The sequence below is a fragment of the Chaetura pelagica genome, unplaced genomic scaffold, assembly GCF_000747805.2.
Source record: "Chaetura pelagica isolate M959 unplaced genomic scaffold, ChaPel_1.0 scaffold142, whole genome shotgun sequence".
Lineage (NCBI taxonomy): Eukaryota > Metazoa > Chordata > Aves > Apodiformes > Apodidae > Chaetura > Chaetura pelagica.
In genome coordinates this window covers 8,757,751-8,785,349 of record NW_009952973.1, presented here as the reverse complement: position 1 = coordinate 8,785,349, position 27,599 = coordinate 8,757,751, and the positions used below count along the sequence as shown (strand labels likewise).

The window sequence follows — 27,599 nt, the reverse complement described above, 5'->3', positions numbered from 1 at the left end:
AATGAAACACAACAATTATTTGCCTCCAACTGACAGAACAAAATGGACTACAAAGACAAAAATAAGTTAAGAGTATATTTGGTCTAGAACACCTCTAAGGAATTTCTTGCAGTGTCTTTAGTGACGCTCCTGTTACTTCCAGTACAAAAATATGAAGCAGACACAAAAAAAAATGGGACTCGAGAGTCCCTCTAAATTCTCCCAATTCACAGAATCATCATGGTTGGAAAGGATTACTGAGATCATAAAGTCCAACCGTCAACACAAAACAATGCCTAACAAACACAACCATACACACTCCACCAGAAACAGTGACCAAAAAAAAATCCAAACAAACTTTCAACCTCTGCCTCTACCACATACCCTGAAACACCATTTCTTGAATACCAGCTTTCCCTCTTTCTAGAGACAAAATGACCTTAAAGCCATTTATACATAAAAATTCAGATTTTAATTTGAAGACCTTTTGCATCAGAATCAAGCTTTCATAGCAAAATGACAAAAAATTAATCAGCTCCAGCAATACTCCTTTTGGTTGATATGAGGAATCCAGTTACCCAGTTAATCTGCATTTTAACCTCTCCCCTCCATTCGTGTTCTCTAAAAACAATTTCATCCTTGAAGATCAACTGTCCAGGAAACCAAATGTTTTGCTCTGGCCACCTTGAACACCCTTGCACTCCAAGGGACCAGCCAGATACACTTCATACTACTCAGGTCTCAACACTGCTGATTTGGTTTCAGAAAGTGGTCACTTTGGTTCCCTAAAAAATAATGTGCTAGTTCCCTAGTAAAGCACAGATTTTCTATTCCAGCTTTTTATTGCCAAGTTACTTCTTATCATCATCAGTCACTTGGCTTGCACAGTACTTACCTCAGGCAACTACACCTCTATCGCTTTCAGGCAAAAAGCACAGAACAAACAAAAACACTTCAAAGAAAATCAGAACATAAAAGCTTTCACTTCTCCTCAATTATTTTTATCCTTCTCATTCTTGCAAAGGAAGAACTCTTCAGAGTTTCTAAGCCTTTCATGCGTACTCTGGTTCTCAGGAAGATACGCTTAGCTCTAGATTTAATTGATCAGTTTATAAACCCTCTGCCTCAGGACTCACTCATAAGTAAATACCTCCTTTTCCCTGAGATCTTTGAGACAAATAAATCAGCTTCCCAGCTGGATTTGATAAGTGACCAAATCTACCTGATCCTCAGCTGATCAGAAGCAGCTGCAGGAGCAGATGAAGAGGAAATCAACTGCAAGCTGAGAGAAATTTCCAATGGTATCCTGAAAACCCATAAGCTTCTGTCAATGTTCCATTTCATATTGCACATGCACAAAACATTAAAAACATAGAACATGCAGCTAAAGATGGTGCAGTTACTCTATTTTAGATTTTTTTTTTTGCAGATAAAATAATAATTATTTTAATTCCAAACTTTGGACATATAATTACAATTCCATTTAAATTATTGATGAAAATAAACAGTGTCAATGTTTTTACAATGTAATTTTCTGTATATTCCAACCATTCCCCCTGTATTAAGAAAGGTGGATTCTTTGCTTTTTATAGGAATCCTTTCGGCTTTTGTTTTTATTAGTACTTCTTTTATTAGAACTACAGTTTCTTCATATTGTCCCCTACTAGTGAAACTTAAGACAAGTACTTTAAAAGTGAAGTCCTCTACTTTTCCTCACTGAATATGGAGCACTATCACTGTGCATAAACCAAAAGAACAGGTATCATGTTTGTTACCTAGAGCAACTCAGGAACAGGCTGAACTTTGTCATATGGTGCTGCAAAAGTGTTACACAAACTGCAATATAAAAAGGACTTTTGCACCTGTAAAATAAATGGGGCTGTGGGGTGCACTAGCAACTGTGAAGCACGGATTAGAATACACACCTAGAAAATTAAGAGGCTTGTGGGCTTTTATGAATCCAATGGGTACTTCTCCCAGCTTTCTTGTTTGCTTGCTATCTTGCCCTGCAGCTCCTCCTGATTAGCTACAGATCAGGTGGTCATCTAACATATCCAGCTGAAAGCAGTTGACTTATTTCTATGAAAGAACTCAGGCCTAGAGCTGGTCTATCCAACAGAGTACCTAAAACACCAAGGTGACAAGGGGAAGATTTTCAATACAAGAACAGTAATATTCTAACAAAAAAAAGTTTAATGTCCTGTTACTGGCTACAGAAGTTTTACTTCAAACACATTGATAGACAGATATAAGCTCTCCTATACTGTTTGTTCTGTCTGAAGGCAAAATACCAATTCATAAAGTGGACAACCGCTATAAAGTATTGTAGGGAACAGAGAGAGTGAAAAGGCCTGATGGTGAATTTTTGGGTTAAAAGGGGGGCTCACCAAAATGTGATGGATAAAACCAAGCCAGCACTAAGACTTGATACTAACTCTCTTGGAGACTGGTTTACAATTGCAGCATAAATAACCTGAAAAATTAAAGATGATCTGAACTTTTAGTGAAGTTACTTGAATTCTGATTTTACAAGGAGGGTAAGAACTCAAAAGCACGAGAATGACACCTGGGCCCAAAATTCTGAACGCTCTATTGCATGGGAACCCTAACAGCACTTTTTAATTCACACAGTGCTGTCTAACCTTTGTGATTACAGAGCTATCACACTGATTTTTAATTCAGTGTCCAAGGTAAGCAACATTTTGAAAATATGCTAGATTTTTGTTAATTTTTTTTAAACTCTACAATGATTTTGGAGTTGATACCTCTCCATTGCTTAGTATGATTGTTATTGTAAAGGTTTTTACACACCATCTCAAAATCCCTCTCCCTAGATATTCAGATAAAAAAAGGCAAAGTAAGATAATACAGTCATCCAGAGAAAGTACTGGCTTGGCCAAATATCAGATGCTCTGTAAGACTTTTAGCCCCACTCAAGGATGTTATTGTCTCCTAGGAAACAATACTCTCTATACGCAACCCTAAAGGTTTTAAGTTTCATGCATGACAATTTGTGATAACTAGCAGTTCAAGGACATCTCAGTTAAAGCATCTTCAGCTTATATTAAATACAGATACAGCAGAAGGAGAATACACCCTCTCTTTTAGTAGAGAAAACTACAGGCAGAGGATTTGGGTGAGACAAGAAAATAATAAAAGTATCCTGTTTGCTCAGTACAAATGTGTAATAACAGAATAATGGCTCTGGATCAGCCATATTGGTACAGGTGCCAGGTAAGACAATTGTAAAAAACACAGGAGTACTGTTGGCAAAATCTATCAGCTATAAATCAACTTGAACATGCCTCAGAAGAAGAGTTCTGCTCTATTTGTGCATTCAATAGATAGGCAACCTTGCTTAAAATTATAAGCAGCAGAACCCGTTGCACGTGTTCTGGTTTCAGGGTCTTTTGGGTTTTCTTTTGGGCATTTGTTTTTATAATTCAGATAAATGTTATCTACAATTCAATAGGCATGATAAAAAAGATTCGCTTTGCCATGTAAGCTAAGGAAGTTAAGCCACTGCTTGACATCTTAACACAGGAAACTAAGTGGATAAAGAACATAAGCCACTCAGTGTCTATGGGGAAGAACTATGTACAAATCTGAATGATTTACTGTTTATATTCACTGCTATTAGTTTACTAAGGTTTACTTTAATATCACACCAAGTCAGGAATATAATTTGCAAAAATGTTTAAGCATAACCTTTACTTCAAGCATTAAAGAATCTTTATATCCAATAAATTTTCTAATCGGGAATAGGAATTTTCCATGTGCTAAATGTTTTACTAGATAAAAGGTGCTTATTTTAATGCATGAACCAGCTAATAAGTAATTCTTTTTACTTGCAGTGCATCTAATTTGGATGAGATAAATGTGCCTTGAAAAAGAAAACGTTAGGATTTTTGTCTACTAAATCATAAATATTCCATCTACAATCTAGTAAAATGTTGTCTGTGCACATGTAAACTCAGAGCTCATCCTCTCTCATGAATGTTCTCAAAGGGAAAACAGATATCTAATCTTATCCTAGAGCAATATTTCAACACAGCACTGAAGTCCCATGGGGGGGGAGAGTGATTGTATTTCTTAGCAAGGGTAGAGGAACACAAATTTTAAGTGAACACAATCACACATCAGCTTAAAAAAAGTGTTTAAGAAGTAAAAGGGGAAATAAAGTTCATCAGCAAAATAAAAACACTGAGTCAGACATCATCTTCTACCTTCCTGACACATTAAATTCTACACAATAACCTTTTATACTCCCTGAAATGGGAGTCTGAGTGCAACTGGCCAACTCAGAGGGCAAAAACTGTGTTTAAAGCAATCTGCAGTATCTTTTACCTCATTTCTAAATTTTCCTAATGTACAGCTGTATACAAGTTTGCCATTTTGCTCTGATGAGATGGACTTCATATTATTTTGATAAGTATAATGGATTATCACTTCAGACTGCCACCACATTCTGCTTTTTTGTGATGTGAATTTCCATTTAAGTACAATCAAAATAATGTTCTCCTTCATTTTTCATTATCCTCCCAGGCAGGACAGTGTGGTGCAGCAGGTCTGCTAAAATACTGGCTAAATTATCTTAAACAGAGGTGATTTGATAAATACATGTAATATGATTTTATTATTTTTTTACAGTAAATGTCTTAACTTCTTCTGGAGTATCTTCTTAGTGTAGTTCTCATCTTGCCCACAAAACCTTTAGGAGACATGTGGGTGGATGTCTTATTTAAAATTAATCCAAGAGTCAAGTCAGGGACTAGTACAGAACAGTCCTAGAGAAAAAAAGTAGGGAAAGGAAGTTATTTTATTACCTCACTTTCTTCCTTTCACACTAGGGAAGGAACTGCTCATTTTGAACAAATGCCTTTTGTAGTGTTGCAAGTTTATATGAATTTCCACTAAAAAGTGTGAAGTTTTTAGGTCAAGAAATGCATGAAGGAATGTTCTTTGCTGAGTTGTTATGGAGTGAGGAAATGAAATCTCCACATACCTCAAATTAAATTAATTGCCTTCATATTAAACAGGACTATCCAAGTAGTGTAAAATGTGTGTCTATGTATATTAGGGCTTTTCAAGTAGAAAATAAGAACAGTTTTCTAACTGTAAAATTAGTGAAACAATGGGATATGCAATCTAGGGAATTGTGGAAGCCATAATAGTCGAAAAAGGAACGATACTGTGCCCCAGAGACATTACTGATACCACTCTGGTCATATAGTAAGGTTGATCCCTATCTTAAATTAACTCTAGGAGAATTATCAGGACTGGGAATAAGATGCTGGAATTTTATTTTCCTCAAAGTAAAAAAACCACTTGTAGCAGAAACTGAAATGTTTATCACAAGTCTGTTCTGCTTTTTCCAAACTTCTCAGAGTATCCCACTAATTGTACAACTTCATTATTCTACTTTATGGAAAGCAACTGAACTGATTTTATACCAATGGAAACTGAATAAAAAAAGCCTATTGGTTCTATTTTTTTGTTACCCTATACGGTAACAGCTTGGGAAGCCTCTGAAGTATGATATACAATACTTTTAATTATTTATTACATAACTCTGTCAAGGTCTACAGCAATATAAAAGGCTTTTCCTTAGTATCACAAACAGAGATGTAATCAAATCTTATTTAAGCAATTGGGAAAAATAAAAATTCTGTCAAGTAAGTCTTGAACAATACATTTTTAAGCGATAATAAATAATTTCTTTATCAATATATAACAAAACTTACTGCCCTTTCAATCTCAAACTACTTCAGAAAATTCGTTCCAGTCTTCTGGTAGAAGGTATTCCTACTACTTTATTAACCTTCAGATGCTAGTAGCACATACAGGATTTCTTTTCAAGAACCATATAGTCCTCAGTAAGTGGTATAGAAATGTTATTGGAAGCAAATATGAGGCCTTGTCCTTTCAGGACTGCTACTACAATAACACGATGGTCAGCAGAAATATGAATGAGACTGCCTCACTCTTCAGGAACAACTTTATACAAATACCATAGTTGGAAGAAAAAGTGAGAAAGAGATATAACTTTCAATGTTGTTATTTCACTGCCTGCTCACATCCAGAACTGAAAAAAACCACAAACCCCAACAACAACAAAAAACAGACAAGGAAAAGAATGTGATCCTTAAAAAATTTTAGAGAGTACATTCATATTGTACTGTAGTTGGATCTTTTGGGTATTGTTTGCTTATCATTCACATGAAATAAAATTGAAAGGAACGTGTTGCTAGCATAGAATCTCTACTTATAGCAGTGATGTGTTTCCCCATCGCTCAACAAAAATAAATCCCATACTGGGTAGGAAATAAAGGAAGAGCGTTTCCTAGAGAGGTGCAGTGCTTCATGCATTCTTCTTAAATTGAAACAACAGAAACTGCTACCATAAGACACAGTGGTGAGGCAAGACAGCTAAAAGATGAGAAGAGCAGTAAAGGTGGCAGGCAGAAGTGTGAAGCACAACAGCAAGTGAAGCCAGAAACACCAACATCTGGCAGAGTGGCAGAAGCCTCAGGTAGCAGCACCAAAAGTCTGGCAACTTGAACTGGACCTTGTTGCATCACAGGACTCCGCAGTTCCCAAAAATAAGGTGTTCAGGAGTGGAAACCAATCAGCTGTCCTAGCTGTTGCCTTGCCAAAGAGGTCTACAAAATTATTGATGTTATACTTAAGGATATATTATATAAAGGATGTTACACTTAACCTTTACATCTTATTTATCTTTAATAAAATATTGTTTGCTGATTTAATTAATTTGCAAGAAGAAAAAAATAGTTCAGTGCTCTTGAGATTAATTCTTACAGGTATTGAGGCATATTACTAGATATCAATTTATATTTCAACCTGGCTTTTGCTGTTGGCTATTGTGTCCTAGCAAAAAAGTGCATTATGCAGCTAGCAGTTAGAACAACCCACATCTGCTTATGATGACTTTTATATCAGGCATTTAATGTCGGTTATTCTAAATCAAGACACTGTGCTTTATCTTAAATATGTGCATTTTTTCAATCAATAATTAATTCCTAAATCTTACAGCATGTGCTTTATGAAACACTAGAGTACTTTACCCCTCGCATTTTCCATACATTTGAAACATGGAATATACAGGCTCTAAATTCCCAACGTATGAGTTGCAAAGCAAAAATACAGTACATATGGGGGATGTGATTGCTTTAAAATACATCATGAGGTTAACCAGTCAAATTCTTGTGTTTCAGCTAAAGGGTGACTGCATATGAACTCAGAAGAGTACATTTTCCGAAGGCTTGGACAAACACTTGCAAAAATAAAAGTGTAGGAAAAAAAATCTATGTTTTTTAAAACTTGCTGCAAGTACTGCAATGGCGTGGTGGGCAGAAAGACTCCGTCTATGCCTTTTCCCACTTTAATAAGTCTAGGAGCAAAATGGAAGGAAAAAAGGAGGGGAAGGAAAGAGAAGAAAAAAGACCATACTGTTTGTTCTGTCCAGTGTATTTAGAATGCCACAGAGTACAATGCAAGATAAGCAGCAACACATGCTGTTTTGAGATGAGCTGCTCTATCACTACAGCAGAACAGCAATATCCTCAGTAGTATTCTGCAGGTTGAGCTGAATGTAATCATAACTCTGTAGCCAAGGGATGCACAGCGGATCCTCTATTTAGTCTAACTACTTATCACCAAATGCCACAGCCACTGGAATGTTTTTTCATTTAACATTAGAACAGATTGGACATAGATCATTAATCAGGGCCAAACACTGAATGAGTAAGCATGTGAGAAAGATAACTCAACCATAAAAAAGGCTTCACAGTTTGTAACTGAACAACCTGCTAGGATAAAAAAGGGCCTACCTAGGAAGAAGATTAGCTGGAAAAAGATGTTTGTTTAGTGCTTAAATAAATTATTTCACATAAACTGCATCAAGAATGGTCTCTAGTACCAGTAGACTTTCTATAATTAATGCATGTGTCCAAATTGATCTGTTGGAAAGGCTCAAACTGAAGTGTTATTAACACAGTATATACAGGAACTAAACAGCTCAACAAAGTTAATGCAGAATTACAGTTTCATAGGTACAGTTTTAGAAAGCTCAGATATGCACAGTGATAACATTCTAAGAGCTGAAATTAACCCGCCCCCTCTCTTTTTACTTCATTCTAAGATGTTATTTCCCTTACACCATCACAGAAAAATAAACAGAATGTTCCATAGAACAAATGTATTGCTATGTTTTTTTGTTTTTTTTCATTAATTCAACCTAAACTGGCTCTAGAAGTTGGCTTTGTGGCTGTCGCACAAAGAAGATGGAATAAGCTGTAAAAAGCAATGTAGCTATGTATGTGTCAACAGGGTGCAATAGCATAGTCACTCTTGCACTACAAGTACTACTACATGATGCATATCCTACAGAGAAAGAATATATGAGCTGTCACAGCTCCCAGCAAATTTAGATTTACCCTGTAAAACTCCTACCATAAAAAAAAATAATAAAAAAATTCATTCTTACATATCAGGTTAATAAATATGCACAGTTCAAGTCTGAGGTAGAACCAGGAAAAAGAACTATGCCACCTGATTCCCAACACAGTGCCTCATGACAAGGACATCTTCCTTCCTTCAGTAAAGCTGAGAACAGTGTCGTTCTTAAGCTGGCTGAGTTCACACACTCGGGGTCAAGAAGGTAAATTCCTCAGGTATTGTGTATGCAATTTATTGCTTTTTTTCAGGTCCACATGGATCTAGACATTATAACATACAGTGCTGTATTTCTCAGATGAGAATTATTTTACTCTAAAACTAAAGCTGAGATAGAAAAATTACAGTAATTTAGGCTCAACATTTGCTACTTTCCAGCAAATTTGGGCTAAAAATTCCCTATTTTGGTGCAAATTTGGACTCAAAATTCACTATTTTCTAGCAATTTTGGAAAATAATTACCTGGTTTAATAGAAAACCCAAACACTCCCACCCTGACAAATTCAGAGATACTTTAACTATCCTTGAGACAATCAATTGTCCTGGTTTGAGCCAGGATGAAGCCAATTTTTCTTTTTACTGATTTTTTTTTCCTTCAGTAAGCTCTCTTGTAACTAGCAACAGTGTGTTCTGCTAGGCTGATAAGACAGTGGAATGTTTTTCTAACTACTGAGGCTTCAAGGCCGCACCTGCACTCTGCCGGCTCAGACACTACGGGGAGATCTGTGACCCCCCCTGTAGGAGGCTGAGTTAGACAGACAGCAAAATTGGCCAAAGATATTCCATTCCATATATCTAAGGAAGCTCAAAAGAAGGTCAGAGATCACAGAAGACACCTTCCTTCCTTCTTCTTCTCCCTTCTCTTCCGTCCATGGCCAGCGTCCGGGGAGGACTCTGTTCATCCATCACTGTCGCCCCTTAGGCTGAAGATCTCCTGACCCACATAACTCTCTGCTCTTCTCCAGCAGCAGCTCCGGGATTCCTCAGGACTCTTCCCAGTTCAGGGAAGTGCTGTGGGAGTTGCTGAGGGTGGGGGGAGGCGAGAGGCTTTTGCCCATACCTGAGTATATCTGTATATAATTGTATATATTTTCTTGTATGATTCATTAGTGTTTTAATTAAAGCTGTGTAGTTTAGTTTTCAATCCAGCCAAGTCTCTCTCTTTTTCTCTCTCTCCTTCCCTACCTGGGTGGGAGGGGGAGGGGATCGAGAGCAATGTTGTCGGACCTGAGTCAAACGGTGACATCAATATAAGCCCAGGGGACAAAACTACCATGTTAAGATATAGCAAGGTGTAATTATGGCAGATAAAAAGCTGAAAATCAAGTTATGTCATGTTCAGAACTTTACTTAAAATAGCATACATTTTTTTCTACCACACCCAAAGTAACAAAATCAAAATGTTCTTCTGTTTTTCATGTTTTCTTTTGGCAAATCAGACACAACTCTTTGGAAAAAAAAATGTATCTATGCTACATAGACTGGTGCATATACTGACCACTACCTCACTACCCAGTGACTGTCTTTCCCTCTTACAAAATAGTACTAATGCTGTCACCATTAATATTGCCTTTATAACTAATTCTGTGGTTTAAAACACATTCTTTATTTGAAAGAGCCTTATAACTGACTAATATTCTTGTGGTCAAGTATATTTCAAACCAGAAAAGCAGAAAAAAAAATAAAAATCATTCCTTGTGTTTTCCAGAGGGAGAAAAACCCCCACATTTGTCTAATTTGTTGCCATTAATTAATATCTGCAATAATTTGGTATGCTTTAACTTACAGAAATTGTTTCTGAACACAATTAACTTATTTTTCCTGAACTTCCTTAAATGTTATTCATTCTAATTACTGAGTCTTGATTTTTTGTTTCAGTTACATTTTCAGAGTGTATTTTCCAAATTCCACGATGCTTTTGCTAAAATGAAACTTCTTCCTGACAGAAATCACTAGGGATGAGCTCACTTCCTTTACAATAGATTCATCATCCAGATGGTGTATGAAAATGCATGAGATGCACATCAGCTTATTGAAATAATCTATCCTTCAATATGCTTTTAAGAGTCTTTGGTAAAAATAAATTAATGAAAAAACCATCCCTACATGGTACATTGAGGTTTTACATTAAGCAATGTAAAGACCTTCCAGTCAATCCCTTTCCTTCTCTCTTTTCCCTCTCATTTGCACCAGTTGACCAAGAAATATTTGAAACATAAATCTGTTCTTCATCCAGGCATTCCAAGAGACATCTATCCTCAAGGTTTCTTATTAAAGGACTTTCTCAAAATGGAAATTTGTAACTTCCATGTAAACCTCTGGGTTCCTTAGAAAAAACCCTATATGAAGACATGGTCTGTGTCACAGTTTATACAAACTTTAAAAAAAGTTAACGGTTGTATAAACTGTGGGGGAAAAAGTCATTTAAATACTATAATGAAGTGGCAGTATGTTAGTAACTTGCTAAATTTACTGATTATCAGCAGCTAATGGAAATGTCTGCCTACTAGAACTTTAACAGCACACAGGTTCCACTCTTCATTCTGAAGCATGTGAAGTTTGGGTTCCTTTCCAGTATAACTGCTTCAGTAAAAGCTGGGAACACAATATATCGAAAACACAAACTAACATGTTATTTATTTAGAGGCTTCTTTTAATTTTTTTGCATGACAATATTAAAATGAGGTTAGTCTCCCAGCTAAAAACTCTCTGAAGATTACCTCAAAGTACTGAATTACCAGAACAGCCTTTCCTTCAAAAGAGCAGGAAAACAGACCTGGGAGTGTAAGGGAATTGGCATCTTCTTAGCATCTGCTATCTTGTCCTCTGGATTCCCTCCCTTATTTGTACACCAGTACTCACTGTGCTTCAGGATCAGTTGCACCTTCTGTAAGGTGCCATGGAACAGCAATGCAAGGAGCAACTGGAAGCATCCTGGGGCAACTAGAAGGCCCACAGAATTTGACCAAAGTTTCCAAAACATGTACATGCTATGCAATTGATCAGCATGTAATATAGACATAATAGGTAACCTGAAATTACTTAAGCTATAATTTAAAAATATACAAATATAAGCCTCTTTTAAGAGTTAATTAACTGACAAATACCAAAAGCATGACTGTTGCCATGTTTTTAAGAATGTGAAAATGCAATTTAAAAAATATATGTTGATTTTTATTTATTTTTTTTTAAATTTAAACAGTACAGTTGCTATGGTTTTCCATTTAGTTTCCTGGAAATTCTTACTATTCATATTTCAACATCACCTGCAGACCTTTTAGCTATGATGGCCTAAACAGTTTGTTTCCAGCTTGTAGGCAGCAAAACTTTCATGTGGGTTGCCAGAACAAAATGTCACTCCTAGAAATGTGTTTTCTTTTTTTAATTCCTTTTTGTTAGAAGGACAGTCTCCCACATGCCACTGCACTGGAAGCATGGAGGCCAGAAGACTTTATGTCACATAACCACAGCCAAAAGGTAGCAGTGTTCTTTGAGAAGCAGTGATTACAGGGCATCATTTGATGAGCTAGTGTCTATAAGGCAAATTGTAGCAAAACAATAATATATCTGTCTTTCCATATATATTGATTGGATGTCAGACAAACAGTTTCACCAGTCCAATAATTTTCCTCTGCCAGCTTGTTTAATGAAAACAGGAAGGAGAAGAAAGGAAAGTCACCTTACACATATTTAAGTTGTAAAATGCATTGAGGTAACTATACTAGACTTGTACTTGTGAACTTAATTCATACCCTCGTAAGAAAAGAAGCTATGACAGGAAAGGAGACACAATTTTATTGGTTTGGTTTTTTTTTAGAAACTGTTGTCCCAAAAGCAGGGTCCATTAGCTGGTGTGCAAGAAGCCAATCCACACACGGAGTCAAGATATTTGCTTTAATATCCAGTTCTGCACAGAAAAGGGAGCAGGGTGGTATTCCACAAAGTAAGCTCAGTTTTCAAAAACACAAGTGCTACTTTTATACCCAAAAATGTGAGAAAGAACTTTATCAGTTTTCTATCACACACACATACAGTAAGTCAACTGATTCCTTGCTTCCATTTGAAGGGGTAATGCTCAAAGAGAAGGGGGGCTTGTTAGTAGGGGTCCCTCTAGCCTGTGGGTGTGAATTTTAGTCTGCTAATGTCTCATTAATATTTTAATGCTGTGATTTAAGTTACTCAGTGTGTTTTTCCCCAGTGCTCAAGGCTGTAACCAAGATAAGCTGTGGGGACTACTGCTTTCCATCCCTTTCTTCTGTCTAGCAGGTGTCCTACAGGCCTGTCTCAAGGCTGGACTGTTGACTATTCAGCGCATGCTTTTCTTCAACTGGAATCTGGTTTTGTCTAATTCTTTGTTTGACTTTTATCTAGGCCCTGTTTTTATGCTGCATGTCCCTTATGTTCTCTTTTATGTGATTTTATCCCAAATGTGATTTTTTTCCCCAAAATTTTACTTATTTCAATTTATAACTGACATCAGCATGACTGTTAAATCCAAACATCTTGTTGGCCTTTAGAAGGACAAAAGGATAAAAAATACTAAAAAATATTGTTGGTGAATTTAACTATGTCCTCTGCTAAATTGTATTTGTCATCCCTGAAAAAAATCTAAGTTTAGAGTAAGTTGAATAGAAGCACACAGATAGTATCATATAGAAATACATTATATATAATATTTGAAAAACCTTAACGACTGCAGTAGTAAGGAAAGCAATTGGTGAATTTCAGAGTGGTAAAGTGGTTTCTAGTTTCTTTGGAAGGGCATGCTTGTTATTATCATTGTGGTTACTCTAGACAATGAAGTCTGTAACACACAAGGTTACTGACTAGTTTGCAGAATACATTTGGCACAAGCACAGTGCACTGATAGCAAATTCCTGAAGCATTATGAAGATCAGACCAAAAAAGGATTGTTGATCAATCATCTGGCAAGCCTTTAAAACTGAAGTTCCTCTTATGAGTCTATTGACCTGGATTCAGGTTAAAGGGATGTCTTTCTTAAACCTTTAAAAGAAATACTCTGTAAAGGTAGTTGACAGCAGCTTATTCCATGTTTTAAAATAAAGAGATGACACTAAAATAGTAAGGAAAAATGCCCTTTTTGTAACTGTTTCTGAATTGAAAAGTATGGTATTGATATGATATAATTGCTGCAAAGTACTTGTTCCAGCTTTTAGCACAGTTTATTCAGGATTCATTTTCCCTTTCTTCTTTGAATTGGGATTTTCATAGGAAAACAAGAAACAACTGGAGACTGAGCTATGTGCCACTGAGTCAAGCAGTAACTGTCCCAAACTGACAAACTTGTTAATTTTTACACCTATGAAAGGAAACAAGCAACTCAATTTAGATGGTCTACTGAGCTTTCCTCCTTCTACACAGACAAGTCTAGTGTGAAGGTCTCTCAGCCATTTGTTCATGTCAAACTTTCCCTGCAAATGAGCCATATTTTAGAAGACTATCAAGATAAAATTCCTTTCTCAAAGTTATTGGAAAATATTCCAATTAAAACAAAAAACAAGCACAAACAAACAAAAAACCAAAAGCACCATAAAACAAAACAAAAAACACACAAAAACCCGCAAAAGTACCCCACAACAAAACCCTAGATGAACTCCTATTACATTTCACTTTAATAGTCAAAATGTTTAAGCAAAAGGAGAAAGACAACAAGGGGATAACAGCATCCCAAATCAGAACACCTTCCTAGACTGCAAGTTACAAATTAAAAGAGAGATTTGAGCTGAAACCTCCTCTCACATGGAAACCAACCAAAATTTCTAAAGTTCCCCTTCTTTTTCACTGCCTTCCAGGCAGCAGCTCTACAAAACCCCCAAGTATTACACATTAAATACATACACCAGCATCAGCACTTCATCACTAATACTGATGTGAATCCACTGACAGATCTTTACTGCTTTACAGAAGGGGTAATAATATATTTGGGATCATCACAAATTAACTGGCAGATGGCCTCTGCTCCTTGGTGTTTTCTTTAACTCTCTAACTTTGTTTTTTTTAAATTGTTTAAGCATTGAGATCAACTTTAAGATACAATGGGAAAAGGTACTAGAGAGAAGAGAGCTTGGTCTGTTAAGCATGTGACGCTGCACTTCCTCCTCAGATGAAAATATAGAGAAAGATGAAAGACTAGAAACTTTGGCAATTTTTGTAACAGAGCACTTCATGAACTTCAAGCATTAGTTTCAAGCTAGAGTATGTATTATTGGTTTACAGTGTCTTCACAGACACTTTTGCTGAGCTACTGGAAATAAAATTTTCTTTCTGCCTCTCATGGTAAAAAACAACATGCCCAGTACAGAAGGGTACATTTTCAGTGCTCTAATTAACAGGAGTCAAAAAGAAGTATTATGAAACTGGTTCCTTCTTTCCTGGCCTCTCTGGTAGTCCTTAAAAATTACTTTACCAATTTCATTTAAGTGGTATCACTGCTGAATTTTCAAAGGCGGGAGGAGCAGTGGAGAACAGGGTAAGAATCTAGTTAACTTCAACCACAAGAAGTGCTTCAAATCTTTGCTGTGAGTACTGGTACAGTTTTCCGACAGACACAAATGCTACAAAGCCCCTTTTGGCTTCTTCTGCAGCAGTGTAGTATTAGGCTGTAACCTGAGATCCAGTGTGGGTGTGTAGTAACTCCACATCATCATTTAAATAATACTGTGAAAAACCATTCCAGAATCTAAGAAAGCAAGTGTGTAGTTCTTGAGGGGAAAAAATTAAGCATCTGTGAAAAAAATACCAAACCAACCACATATTTTCTACATACCAAGCTTAAAACTCTGGAGAAGACATCACTGAAACTCTCTCTTTCAAAATCAGTATTTCAGAGTGTAATACCCTTATTTGTGCTTGACATCTGGCTCCAAACTGATCTCACTCTTTTCAATAGTACATCCAGACCATTAAGGTTGAGCAAGAGTGGTGGAATCAGATCATAGTCTACAGCACTTTATATTTTACAGTGCAAATTTTTCTTAGTATGTGAAACACTGTGTAACTTCAGTAGACTGTAACAATCTCTTTTTTATATATCCTTGATATGCTATCTCCTTAACAAGCAATAATTAAAATTACATTTTAGATTTTTTTAATCATGTAAGACTTGCATTGAAATAAACTGATGAACATTTTTCCCTTTTAAAAACAATACATTGCAAATTGCATTAAGCATATTCTTGATTGCTGCTATGAAAAGTTGGCTATGACTGCTTAATGAGACCTTGGCTACCACTACAATTCATATTATATTGCAAGTTCTCAAATTCTTTCTAAAAGAATCGCAAGTTCAGAGGCCTAAATTAAATATAGTTTCTTTGTTTAATATATAATACTGACACAATTCCCCATGTAAAATCCCACCTGAAATACAGGATAAGTAAATCAGTATTTTAGTACATGCTTCTTTCCCTGTACAACTTTGGTTACATTTATTTGTCTAGGTATCACAGAACTAATTTTTTCATATCCAATAGGGAATTATATTTTATGTTGCTCTCTGCATGATGCTGCCTCATGTCTTCTAGAGGCACTCTGGCACTAGGCTTTGCTTTGACAAATTCTTCTGAACCTAAGAATGGGTACTGTTCAAAATGATAAGGATTAACAACAGAACTTTGGGGGCATTATTCTATTGCACTTTATTAGCAAAAAATCTTGAACAGAAGTGATGGAAAAAAAGAATCACTAGTGCACAATTTCTTTAGGTCATATAGAACTAAAATCTCACGTGTTCAGTACTTTTTATTGCTGTACAAAGGCACTCTTGATTCTTTTGCCTTATTTTAACATTTCACCCGAAAAATACAGTTTCAGTCTATTTCCAGTTTAATCACAAACACATATGCAGTTCACTTCTTCAGTGTCTTTGTTTCGTTTGGTTATAGAACTAACATGTATGAATGTTTGTCAGCAGAACTATAGAACATACTGTCTGTTTGTTTATACAACTAATCTTTATGAAATGCCTGCACTGAGGCATGTAAAGGTCAAGATCTATAAAATCCCCTTCTCTCAGTCAAGATAACATTATGAAGGAACAGAAGGTAAAGACTATATTGAATATAGGAAATAATTAAAACTTGCTTCCTTCCCTTCTACCTAAATCTCCCACATTCTATTTAAACATACAAACAGGAGGAACAAAGACTGTGCAAATGACTCAACGATTGCTGGGATAATCACTGACTGATACAGTACATTTTAGAAGTTTTTTCCTCTGAGAACTTATTAGCAGACAGATGCAAAATGGCTTAACAGTCAAACATAAATTATTGACAGGCACATCTTAGAAGTCCATTTATCAATTCCTTAACCAACTTCTTTTGAAAACAAAGGGGTTTTTTTATTGATACTTAGTGCTATAAACACTGTTCCTTACCTCTTGCCATTCTCTGAAATTTGCTTTCAATTACACTGAATTTTCAATGCCCCTCATAGACCATAATCATCTCAACATACACATGTAAGCAGTCAAAAATATCTCCAAATCATTATAATGAAAAAAAAAAAGACAGTACTTAAAGATCAGTAATTTGAAATGTTTCCGTTCCAAAACAATGAGAAACAGAAATTGAAAACAGAAAACTATTACAGAACTGGAGGTATACAATCTTTCTACATCATTTGGTAGGCTATGAATTTCATTAATAGAATTGATCAAGAAATTTCCAGAAATTAAACCTTACTTTTCGTTTCCCATCAGTTCTACTCAACTGGGTAGTTTCCATTTGTTTATTCTTCCAGTTGCCCTTTTGCAGTAATTTACTATAGGAAAGCTATCACTTCTAGGTAGAAATACTTTTCATGATCAGAAATAACACCACATTTATATATAAACAGTCAATCTGTGCTTTAAAAGCCCAAGAATCATGTATTTGAACCCCTCCTCTTATCTGAGAAGGGGTGTAATTCATCATTACAGTACATAACATTTAAGAAGTTCTTGAGAGAAATAGATACAGTTACTTTCAGAAATGGAATAACAATGACTGATTCTCTAGGACTCTTAAACTCAGGACGCAAAGACAGATAGAATCAACAAAATTTCTTCTCATAGATTCTTTGAAATTACTGCATTTGGCCTTCATGGCTCTCTCCTGTGAAACTCGTACCTTGTGAGAGCATTTAAGGATCACAGGCTCCTAGTTCTGCACAGAAACCCTGGAAAATTGGTGGCCATTGTTGCCACAGCAGTTGCCATGCTCCTAAAAAAACATATTGATAGACATGTCCTCAGAGGCCTCCCCAGACAACCAAAGGGTACTAAGGTTTCTGATGAAACCAAGAGACTTGTCAAATCAGTAGCTTATAAATGACAATAAATGGCTTCAGGATCTCTACTGCATCCAGACATGCCTTGATACCATCAGTGTTGCTGTAGCTGGACTAATATTCACACTGGTAGCTACCAAGGTTATTACTATGCAGCTGCATTTACATGGTGCACTTTGAACTGCCATGCAAGAACACTCTTCTGATATGCATAAGACATTGTTTACTACTTGCTGAAACAAAAATTGACAGATGTGAGATTTGTGTTTATTTATAGTTCGTGTATTTTTAATGCAAACTAAGCATATTCTTCATCAAGGCATGTCATCAGTTGTTTCTATTAATTTATTTTTCTCTGAGAATACAACTCTTAGTTTAAATGCTGATTTCTTATGAAAAAGATAGCATGATGTATCAGCTTCAATAATGTAAGTTGTTTTTCATTAGCTTATTCTGTTTGCTCCCCCTGATTGTAATATTTGATTGTCTAAATGGGTTACTTAGGAACATGGAAACAATTAAACTTTTTTTCTTCCTAAAGAATCTCTCAGAACTGTTTAGTTAGGAATTACATTTTTATTTTTTTTTTAAGGTTAACATTTTAAACCTTTTTTTCTACATTTCAATCACTGCTTCTCATGTCATTAATAATATTCACAGAAAAAAAAGGAAGTGATTGGGATGACTGAATGAAATAATTTTCATTTCACTATGCCTATTCGGTGCTGATGAGCAGCATATTTAATGTAAGTCATTAAATGCTCCTTTCTGCCTTTGAGCAAATCAGGCCTTGGCTAACTGTCAACTAATTGGCTATCTTTCCTGTTCTACGAACAGTATAGCAATTAGTTCTTCTGCAACCCAAGAGCACATTCCTTCTGTTGGCTTCTTGCATTCTTGTATCAAAATGAACTAACTAAAATTTTTAGAACTGTTTTGGAAGTCTTATTTCCACACAGACTTTAACTCCATTAAAACTTTGGAAAGAGAAATACACTGCAAGTAAACTAGCAAATTAACTGGTATTAGAGAAGTAGTTTGGTGCTTTTCCTATCTCATTAAAAAAGCAGGAGTAGCATGATAGTGTACTAAAAATTAACAATTAACCTGTCAAAGATAGCAGTCAAAGAACTAGTGAGATCTCAGACAGAATTAGAAATTTGGGAATAGAATACCTGCAGAGACAATGAGTAGAAGTGAAAACTTTGGCTAGATTAAAGTATCTGAATAGAGCAAGAAATTTATTTCCTAAATGGACAGTATATCCAGTTGCAGCCTTTCCTTTCCGTAACAGAGGGAACAGACACTGGTTAGTCTGTTCATATGCCCATTTAAAATATGGATACTCTTTGGTTAGCCTTTCAAGGAACATAAACCAAAACATAATATACAGCACAAATATCTTTAATACTATTATCTCAGTATGGTTGCTTTTTTTTTATTTGGTTATTTTAGTTTGGTTTTAGTTTGGATTTTTTTTTTTATTTTATTTTTTTAAAAAAGAACAACCTTCAGCAATACAAATAAGTATGAGGAAAACTTTTAAAACATGACAGAGTCAGCTCTCAATCACCTGGAGCAGTATCATTTCAGTGTGTCACCTGGCTGCCCTGTGATTTTCTAAGTTCTACACAGGTAATTTAAGCATCAGAACCACAAGAATAACTGTTTTCCTATTTTCTGGACAAAGAAAAAAATAAGTCGGGGGATTTAAAAATTACTTGTTAAAAAACCCTAAGCACTCAATTTTGGGGATTTTAAAGCTATCAGTTTCCTAGAAAAAGTCTAATTTTGAAACAAAGAAACCTGTGATGTCTTATTTGGAAAACATCATGATGCATTCAACGTAATATTCTTTTTTCAGCTAAGATCCATACATAATTTCTTTAAGAAAGGTTGGGTATTCTATCTACACTCACTAAATAATACTTTTTTCAGTGTCATGTAGATTAATTTTTCTGTATCTATCTAGGACCACTTTAATATTTTTATTCACAGAAGAAAATACTTTACAAGTAACCTGTGGATCCCCCCAAAATTTTATCTTTGCAAGAAAATAACCTAATGGGGATGGCATGAATTATCTGTTTCACTGACCTTGCATTTGACTAGTTAGAAATAATTTATTAAACTGTAACCATTTGTGCTGGTATTGCATCATCATTTCTGGAGAAAACTAGCCGTAAAGAAAGTAGCACCTCTCCATAATTAGATTTATGAAATTCACATTCCCATGCTTAGGAAATTATAAACTTCACAGATAAACAATTAAAGTGAATTAAAAAAATTACTTCGTCCCTTTGTAACTAGCATTGACTGCCTTTTCTGATATGTTCTGAGAAGCCCTCTCACTAGTGCTGTTTTCATGCCTTCAGACTGATTTTTAACTAAAAGTTGATTTTCTTTTGTTTTGGTATTAGGAACAGAAATTACATAGTATGTTCCAAAGAGTGCACTGAGATACTCTTACTTTACATTTGTATTACTATATTGTGATTTTCAAAGAAAAAAATCACTACAAGTTAATAAATTAATAAATAATTAGCAATAATTTAAAATATTTCTTAAATGGCCAAAGTCAGCAAATACCATCACAAGGAATTTGATAAAAGCATAGATAAGTCGGAATATTTTAAGGTAATGTATTATTATTATTATTTGCCAAGGATGGAATCTTACTGGAAAAAAACATTCACGTATGAGGGTGTTCAACTATGGTTATGTCAGGAGTAGCACTGGGAATTAAAAAGCTACACAGCATGTTTTGCTAATTTCTATGTTGACTCAGTGCAATGGCTTGCATTACATTGTTAATATCCATGAGATAGTTCTAAGTATTACTACTTATTTTCCAAAATATTTGGGGTCCAGATTGTATACTCAGGAATCAAAAGTGCACTGTCAAAGCATCAGTGCTAATCCCTCAAATAATCTATTCTAAGCAGATAATGTGATATTCCCTACATAGCTGCATGTTTTGACATATGTGTTGCTTGTATTTTGTACATTCTCTCTTAGATATTTGCCATTTCACAATTAGTAATTTGGAAGACAATTAACATGGATCTGACAGCTCCTAAGATGCCTAAAATAATTTCATAGCCCCTCCCCAACTTTTTTCCTCCTAAACACCTGTGGGAGAGTAGGATAATTATTTTTTTTTGTTAGTGATCAAAAACATTCCAGAGAGAAAGGGAAAACAATTTATAAAATTAACCTACACTTGAAATATTTTACAGGTTCAAGCCCCAGCAAAATGAAGTACTTACCAAGTCTTATGAATCTGTCAACAGGATTCAGTTATAGTGGTATTTTGGGGCATGCATTGGCTGTATTGTGACAGTGGGATCCAGACAGCATAATTTCTTTTATAATAGTAGATGGGCCTTTGAAAATTAATGACTTTCAGACACTGATTAGGATGCAATTTAACTGCTGGTTCCCTTCCTTTTACTTTAATTCATCTTATGTTGAATAGTAGTAAATTACATTATAAAAGAAAGATTCTAATCTGAACACGCTCTGATGACAGAAATAAGAACACAAACCTGTTTTTGCACATATGGCACACAGCACATGATGGCACATAAAAACTATATTAACCACTGTAACAAAGTGTTCCTTACTGTATCTGCAAATGTAATTTGCTCCCAATTTAAAATAACATGAGACTGACAGAATGAAGTGAAGTAGCTTTCCAAGACAAAAGTTCAACAATGGTAAACAGGTCAAAGTTTGTTCCTAGGATAACACTGAATATTATTGACAGTTCCAGGTACTAGGCTCAGGTTTTATCCACTGATTTAAAGATGACACAGCTTCAGTTGTAATGTATGTCCCTTGGGAGACCATAGCTTTTGCTTATATTTGGTCACAGCATAAAAACTGATTTCAACCTGAAAAAAAATTTGTTAATAATGTTATTGCCCATTTCCTTGTAGAATTATTATATAACTATTAGCATGAAACATTATTTTTAATTTCGCTTGACTGCTTTCAGAGATAAGGTACGTGCGTGCGATTGGCCTGACACATTAGTTCAGAACATTTTGTCCTTATGTTACACTGCAATCAAAAAAAGGCTGCTAGGAATGCTTTTTAGCTGACTTAAAAGAAAAAAAATTACTATATGGAGAAAGTATAAATAAACAATTTAAATATGCTTTGAACTTATGTATACCTGACCGCATAGCATCCTTCTGAATGCTTTCGTAATCATGCCAGTCCTTCCTTTTCAAGCCATCTGTCCAGGTAAAAAGCTGTCCATCTCCAAGCCCCAATGGCAGTGTCTGTGAAAATAATAAACAAATATTAAAAAAAAAAAATTAAAAAAAAAAAATTAAAAAAAAAAAATTAAAAAAAAAAAATTAAAAAAAAAAAATTAAAAAAAAAAAATTAAAAAAAAAAAATTAAAAAAAAAAAATTAAAAAAAAAAAATTAAAAAAAAATATATATGCATACACAGTTTGGTTTATTGCAGAAGAACACCAAGAGTAAAACATTTCATTTATCCAATGCAAATATTGCAACTTTACCATGGTAAATGAAGCTATTTTTCAAAATAGTGTGAGAAAACAATGGATTTAGTTATTGACAAGCAACTTGTGTTTAAAATTTCTCTTTCCATCAGTGTCCTGCTATGACTGTTTGGCACGAAGCTCTCAGAAGTTAAATGGACCTCTAAAACTGAACAGGTTTCAAAAATGCCTTATGCTTCAACTCACGAAATACCTTGATTTTTTCTTTAAATTATCACTTGAGCAGAATTGGAGTTATAGTTGCTCATCTTCCAATGTTCTCCTTTAAATCACAGAGCTGAGAGACCTTCAAAGCACTTTCATATCATGTAGATCTTTCTTTGTGGTAAAAGTCAAGGGGAGAAAAATCAAACAAACCCACCCCAAAAAATACCCAGCACAAAACCCCAATGCAACATGTTGCTGGTAAGTTGCCTTCCCCTTTCCAGAGTCCAAATTCTTGGGTAAAGCTAAGAACTGCTTTATTCTTCTAAGCAAATTAATCTTTCTAGAGCTTTTCTTTTTTCTCATTCTTTCTGACAGATGCTGGTATTTTATAAAAAATAAAATAGGAAAGTATTATAAGAAGTACATTTGAAGTAAAAAAAAAACACAAACAGATCTGTACAAAGTAATACAAAGCTGCAGAAGGTTTAAAATAAAGGTAGCTTTTGTCTAAATGCTTAATTTATGAAAAATGTGGCCAAAAAAAGTGGGAAAAAATTTTGATAAGGAAAGAAGATTATCAGCTATAACTATGCTGAATAAAGAGAGGAAGCAATTCATTGCTGCTTAGGAGTAACATGAAAACTCTAGTTTTGTTAAATCTAGGTTTGAACCAGTAAGTTGTCCAGAACACAGGGTATATCCATAATACATGTTAAAAATCAAAAGGTCTGTGAAAAGATACTTGAAAAGCAGTTCCATCGCAGCAACATTTGACCAGCCTTCTAGCTGGCAATATTGAAAGCTCTACAAAGATCTTTTGCATTTGTAAGAATGATGCTCTGAACTCCATGTATGAAGTATCTAAACCAAATTAACGTTGGAGTCATCCACCTTCTCTTACTGATTTTACAGTACTGGCTTTTAAAAATAAATCCTGTAACACTCTATCATCAAAAAACATAAGAGAAATCAACATCATGGTGATTTTGCAGTTCTAAAATCCTTTCACTGGAGGGGAAGCAGGCATTAAATACGATGCCCTCACAAGTGGCTTCCCAGAAGTGGCATTCAGATAGTGTAATCTCAATGGGGAGTGTACATTGTGGCCCTTAGAGGGACTAGATCTCATGAAATTCATCCTGTGTACACACTAGAGTTTTACTTCTGCAGTGACCACAAAATGGGGCTTAGGAAGCGATGTAGGGTTTCATAGTCAAACTTTCTGGAAAGAGCAAGAATTTTGCAGGGAAAATGCTACGGCTCTGAAGCAATCAGAACTGCCCTTAGTCACTCAATAAATATCTCCCTTGTCAGCAACTGATTTTTTTTTTTTTTTTCTTCTTTTTGATGTTGCTATATTGCTTATCAACATACAAAGGCACTCGAGGAAACTGGTTCCTCCATATCAGTTCTGCCTAAGGGTAAATAAATTGCATTTTGAAAGACCTTAAAACAGTTCCTCGGATGTTGTAAAAATGCTGAAAAGCTCTGTTGTAAAACTCCATCTAAGTATCATCACATGCCTCCTTCCAGATGGTGATGACCGGAAGAACCCCCATTTCTAAAGCATCTCTAGCTGGCAAGTAAGTGAAGGAAGGGAAAACAAAACAAAACAACCAACCACCACCAACAACAATAATAGCCTTAATAACCTTATTCTAATCTTCTAACCTTGTTTTCTCCCTACATACTATTTTTCTTTTTCAGTTCTCTGTCTTTTTGGATACATCAACAGTTTACACTATTTTGAATCACAAACTGTTTTTGTTATCCATAGACTATGACTACCTGGTGAAATGGCCAGAAAACAATAACCAAGATAGCGTTGCTACTTGTAGGTACGCACAAAATAGTCGAGAAACTACATCCCAACTTCTATGGTCAATCTCAGAAAGGCAAGTTCTGAGTAGGTGAATATGAAATCAATTCACAAGATAGAATGTCCTGATTCTGATGGTCTAAACAGAAATAAAATTAACCACACAGCATAAGCAGAAATATTAAAGAGCGCAACAAAAGGAATTCTTCACTGTAGGGGTAAAGTATAACTAAAAAGTATTAAATTAATTATATAAATACCTTATGACTACAGAACAAAATGGAGTTTAGACATTTAAACAAATAATCAAATAAGCTTGGGTTCCAGCCCATAAAAGAAAAACTTATCAAGGATTATTAATATGTGGCTAAGAAAATTACTGAGCCATAGATCATAGGAGACAAAGTATTTTGGAGAATACATGGTTGCTATTTTCACTTTCTTGGTTCTCCTCTATTTAAATAACAGCAACATTGCAAGTTTGGTGTGAAATCTTAGTTCTGCATCTGTAACTGCAAGGGCAACAATACCCTTTGGTATACATGAGGAGCTAAGAAATGGTAAGCATGGCTGCAGAACATTACAGTTCCTTCCAACATATGCTGTAGGGCTTCTTTCCACTGGAAATCAATGTATGAGAAAGAAGGTGGCTCAGGCACCTTTGCTCCCCCAGTAAGTCACCCTAATATAGAAGTAAATCTTGTATGTATTCTTTAGTGATATATCAATATGTAGGAATGAGAAGGCAGCACAGCTGATTAGCTGAAACATACTCAGGGCTGTCCTAAGCCATGCAGTCTGCCTCTACAGCCCTTAGCCTCTTGAACTCAATAACCATTTTTATCATATCAGCACTATTATAGCAAATATCACTCTGCATACAAAGGATTTTGACTGGCTGTCAAAAATATCCTACGAGTTATCATCCAACCATTTGTTACAGTCTGCAGCTGTGAGTTGCACATTTTTAAGTGTTTCAGTCCAAAAGGGACTACCCACCTATGGCAACATTACCTACAGCATCTGTCTTACTATTTCATTTTCACAGTAAACTCAAACCTTTTGGGATGCAAGACTGATACAGTACTACACAGTCTCAGAAGATCCTTCTCTAGAGAAGACTCAACATCTGGTTCAATTACGGAGAATATGATAAGGGCCAAAAATAGCACAATTATCAAAAACTCACTCACAGACTATTAGATCCCTCAGAGGGGGAAAAAAGCTTCTCTGCTGTGACATTCGAAAGCTTGAACTTAGAAACAAGTGTCTTCATTGAATAACTCATTTATTTTTAATTTCACTTGGTGGAGGCAGACAATTAGAAGGGACTCAGGCAAGGAAGATGATAAATCAGTGGAAATGTACCTTTCTAAAAAAAGAAGCAACAATTACAGATTCGCTTTGAGCATGAGGATTTGCTCACTAGCTGTAGGGTTATTTTACTAAACATCAATATACAATCAAAAACAGCATTAAAAAGCCATCATATGCTGATCAGCACAACAACTTCCATTTGTTTAATGAATTTTAGAAAATAGTCTTACCTAGAACATAGGCACTTTTTCCTGCTCAGGGAAAGATGCACATGGGAAAGAAACGCAGTAAAGAAGTACCAAGATTAGACACCTTCAGGGATGTTTCAAGATATTTATAAAAATAACTAATGTTTGATTCCCCTTTGTTTTTGAAATAAAACTTTCTGGATAGTGTTTGCATTGCATAAACCGTAATTGTGTAAACCAGGTAATTCACTGTTTTTTCCATCCTCCTAACACAGGTAACTTCCAGGACTCAAAGCTTTGTCCAACTATAAAAATTATAGTCCAATTATAAAAAAAATCAGAACCTAGTGAGCAATTAAATTAATTCCTTTATCAGAATAAAGTTAGGAATGACTTTTTAAGGAGTGTTTTCATGTGATATATCACCATATATTTATGACACATCAGCTGCAAAATCACTCCATGTCCATTTCACAAATTTTTGTTCTGGTATTATCACAAGCATAGGAAGACAGCCATTTTCATGAAGTTCTTCCCCACAAGGTACAATGGTCATGAAAACTAGTATTTTTAAAAAATTTCCCCTTTTTACTGTTTAAGCTGAATTTTAAGATAAGACCATCAAAGTTTAACATTTTGGGTACTAAAGTACCCAAATCTGAAGTCAAGTATTCTCCCACTTCCTCAAACAAAATCCATTCTGGTACAGTGACTGGCTGAGGATATTAGATAATAAAACCAAAATATTATTTTCCTTAAGGATGTGCTTAAGATAAGGCAGCTTGATCTGTAGAAAACGAATAAAATCCAAACATCACACTTTCTCATCTCTACTCCTTTATGCTTAAGCTCTGAACATCATCTGTGTGGTTCTCCTTTCCCGTATCTCTTCAATGTTGGACTGAGAAAAAAAAGGTCTTACATCTAAACTGTCAAATACAACTGAGATCTGTGTTCAAGTATTCTGCAGAACAAATATGTATAATACAGTCCTTAAGCAGTGTGAAGTTCCCATCGCCATAAAATAAAAGCATCACACCTAGAGGTTTGGATCCACAACGATCTTTCCCAAAGATACCAGGAGCAGGCATCACACAGCTCGAAAACATCAGCTGACAGTTTTGAACACCCAGGCTACATGTTTCTCAGGGTCCTTCTCCAGGATGCTGTCCCTCTAGGCCTGCAGCACTGGCTGCAGCTGATGCAGTGGAAGGCTGGGGGAGTGTGGGGAGGATGGGCAGTGACCACCCTGCCTACCAGGGCACTCAATGCCATTCACAGATGGTTCCAGTCGGTCCTGCACTGCTGCTGCCCAGTCACTACTTGCCAAAATGCTGTCCATCCGAGCAGCACTTCAAGGATGTATGAGGGATGCCTGTGGAAAACTGAGACATAAGAGAGCCAGAAGGACATTTGGAGAACCTCATCCTACACTGAGGCTTTCACACACACTTCAAATGAATGACTGCTGTAGACTGGGATATCACAATAAGGTTGAAAAGCACTGAGGATGAAGCAAAGGTTGTTCAGTAAAACATAGAGAACTACTAGCTGGTATCAAGAGAAGGTGATAAAGGCTGTAAAGTTTAGAATCTTTCAAAAAGAGGGGAAATCACAATACAGAATATTTAGTGTCTTGCAACTTTATTTTTACTTTAAGTACTTTTAAAATATTTTTTAAAATATGAAATGTTTTCTAAACCCTTGACTTGAGGCAATATAATAGACAGTTGAGGACATGATGAATTTCTTCATATGCTCAGTTTCCGTGCCATTTATTTGCTATGCCACAGCAAATAAGTGTTCATTGCGCTGACATTTACATTAGAAATAATTAGCCCAGCA

General features: G+C 35.5%; 1 protein-coding gene across 1 annotated transcript in view; it reads right to left on the bottom strand.

Moving 5' to 3' along the window:
- GALNTL6 (polypeptide N-acetylgalactosaminyltransferase-like 6) overlaps positions 1-27,096 on the bottom strand; it is a 277,333-nt gene extending 250,237 nt beyond the window's left edge. The window contains exons 1-4 of the mRNA XM_009996002.1: positions 27,012-27,096; positions 23,805-23,845; positions 21,926-22,034; positions 837-874 (exon numbers count right to left, since the gene is read on the bottom strand). Coding sequence (XP_009994304.1) covers positions 837-874; positions 21,926-22,034; positions 23,805-23,845; positions 27,012-27,096 — 273 coding nt within the window. The remainder of the gene's footprint in view (positions 1-836; positions 875-21,925; positions 22,035-23,804; positions 23,846-27,011) is intronic.
- Positions 27,097-27,599: the final 503 nt, after the last annotated feature.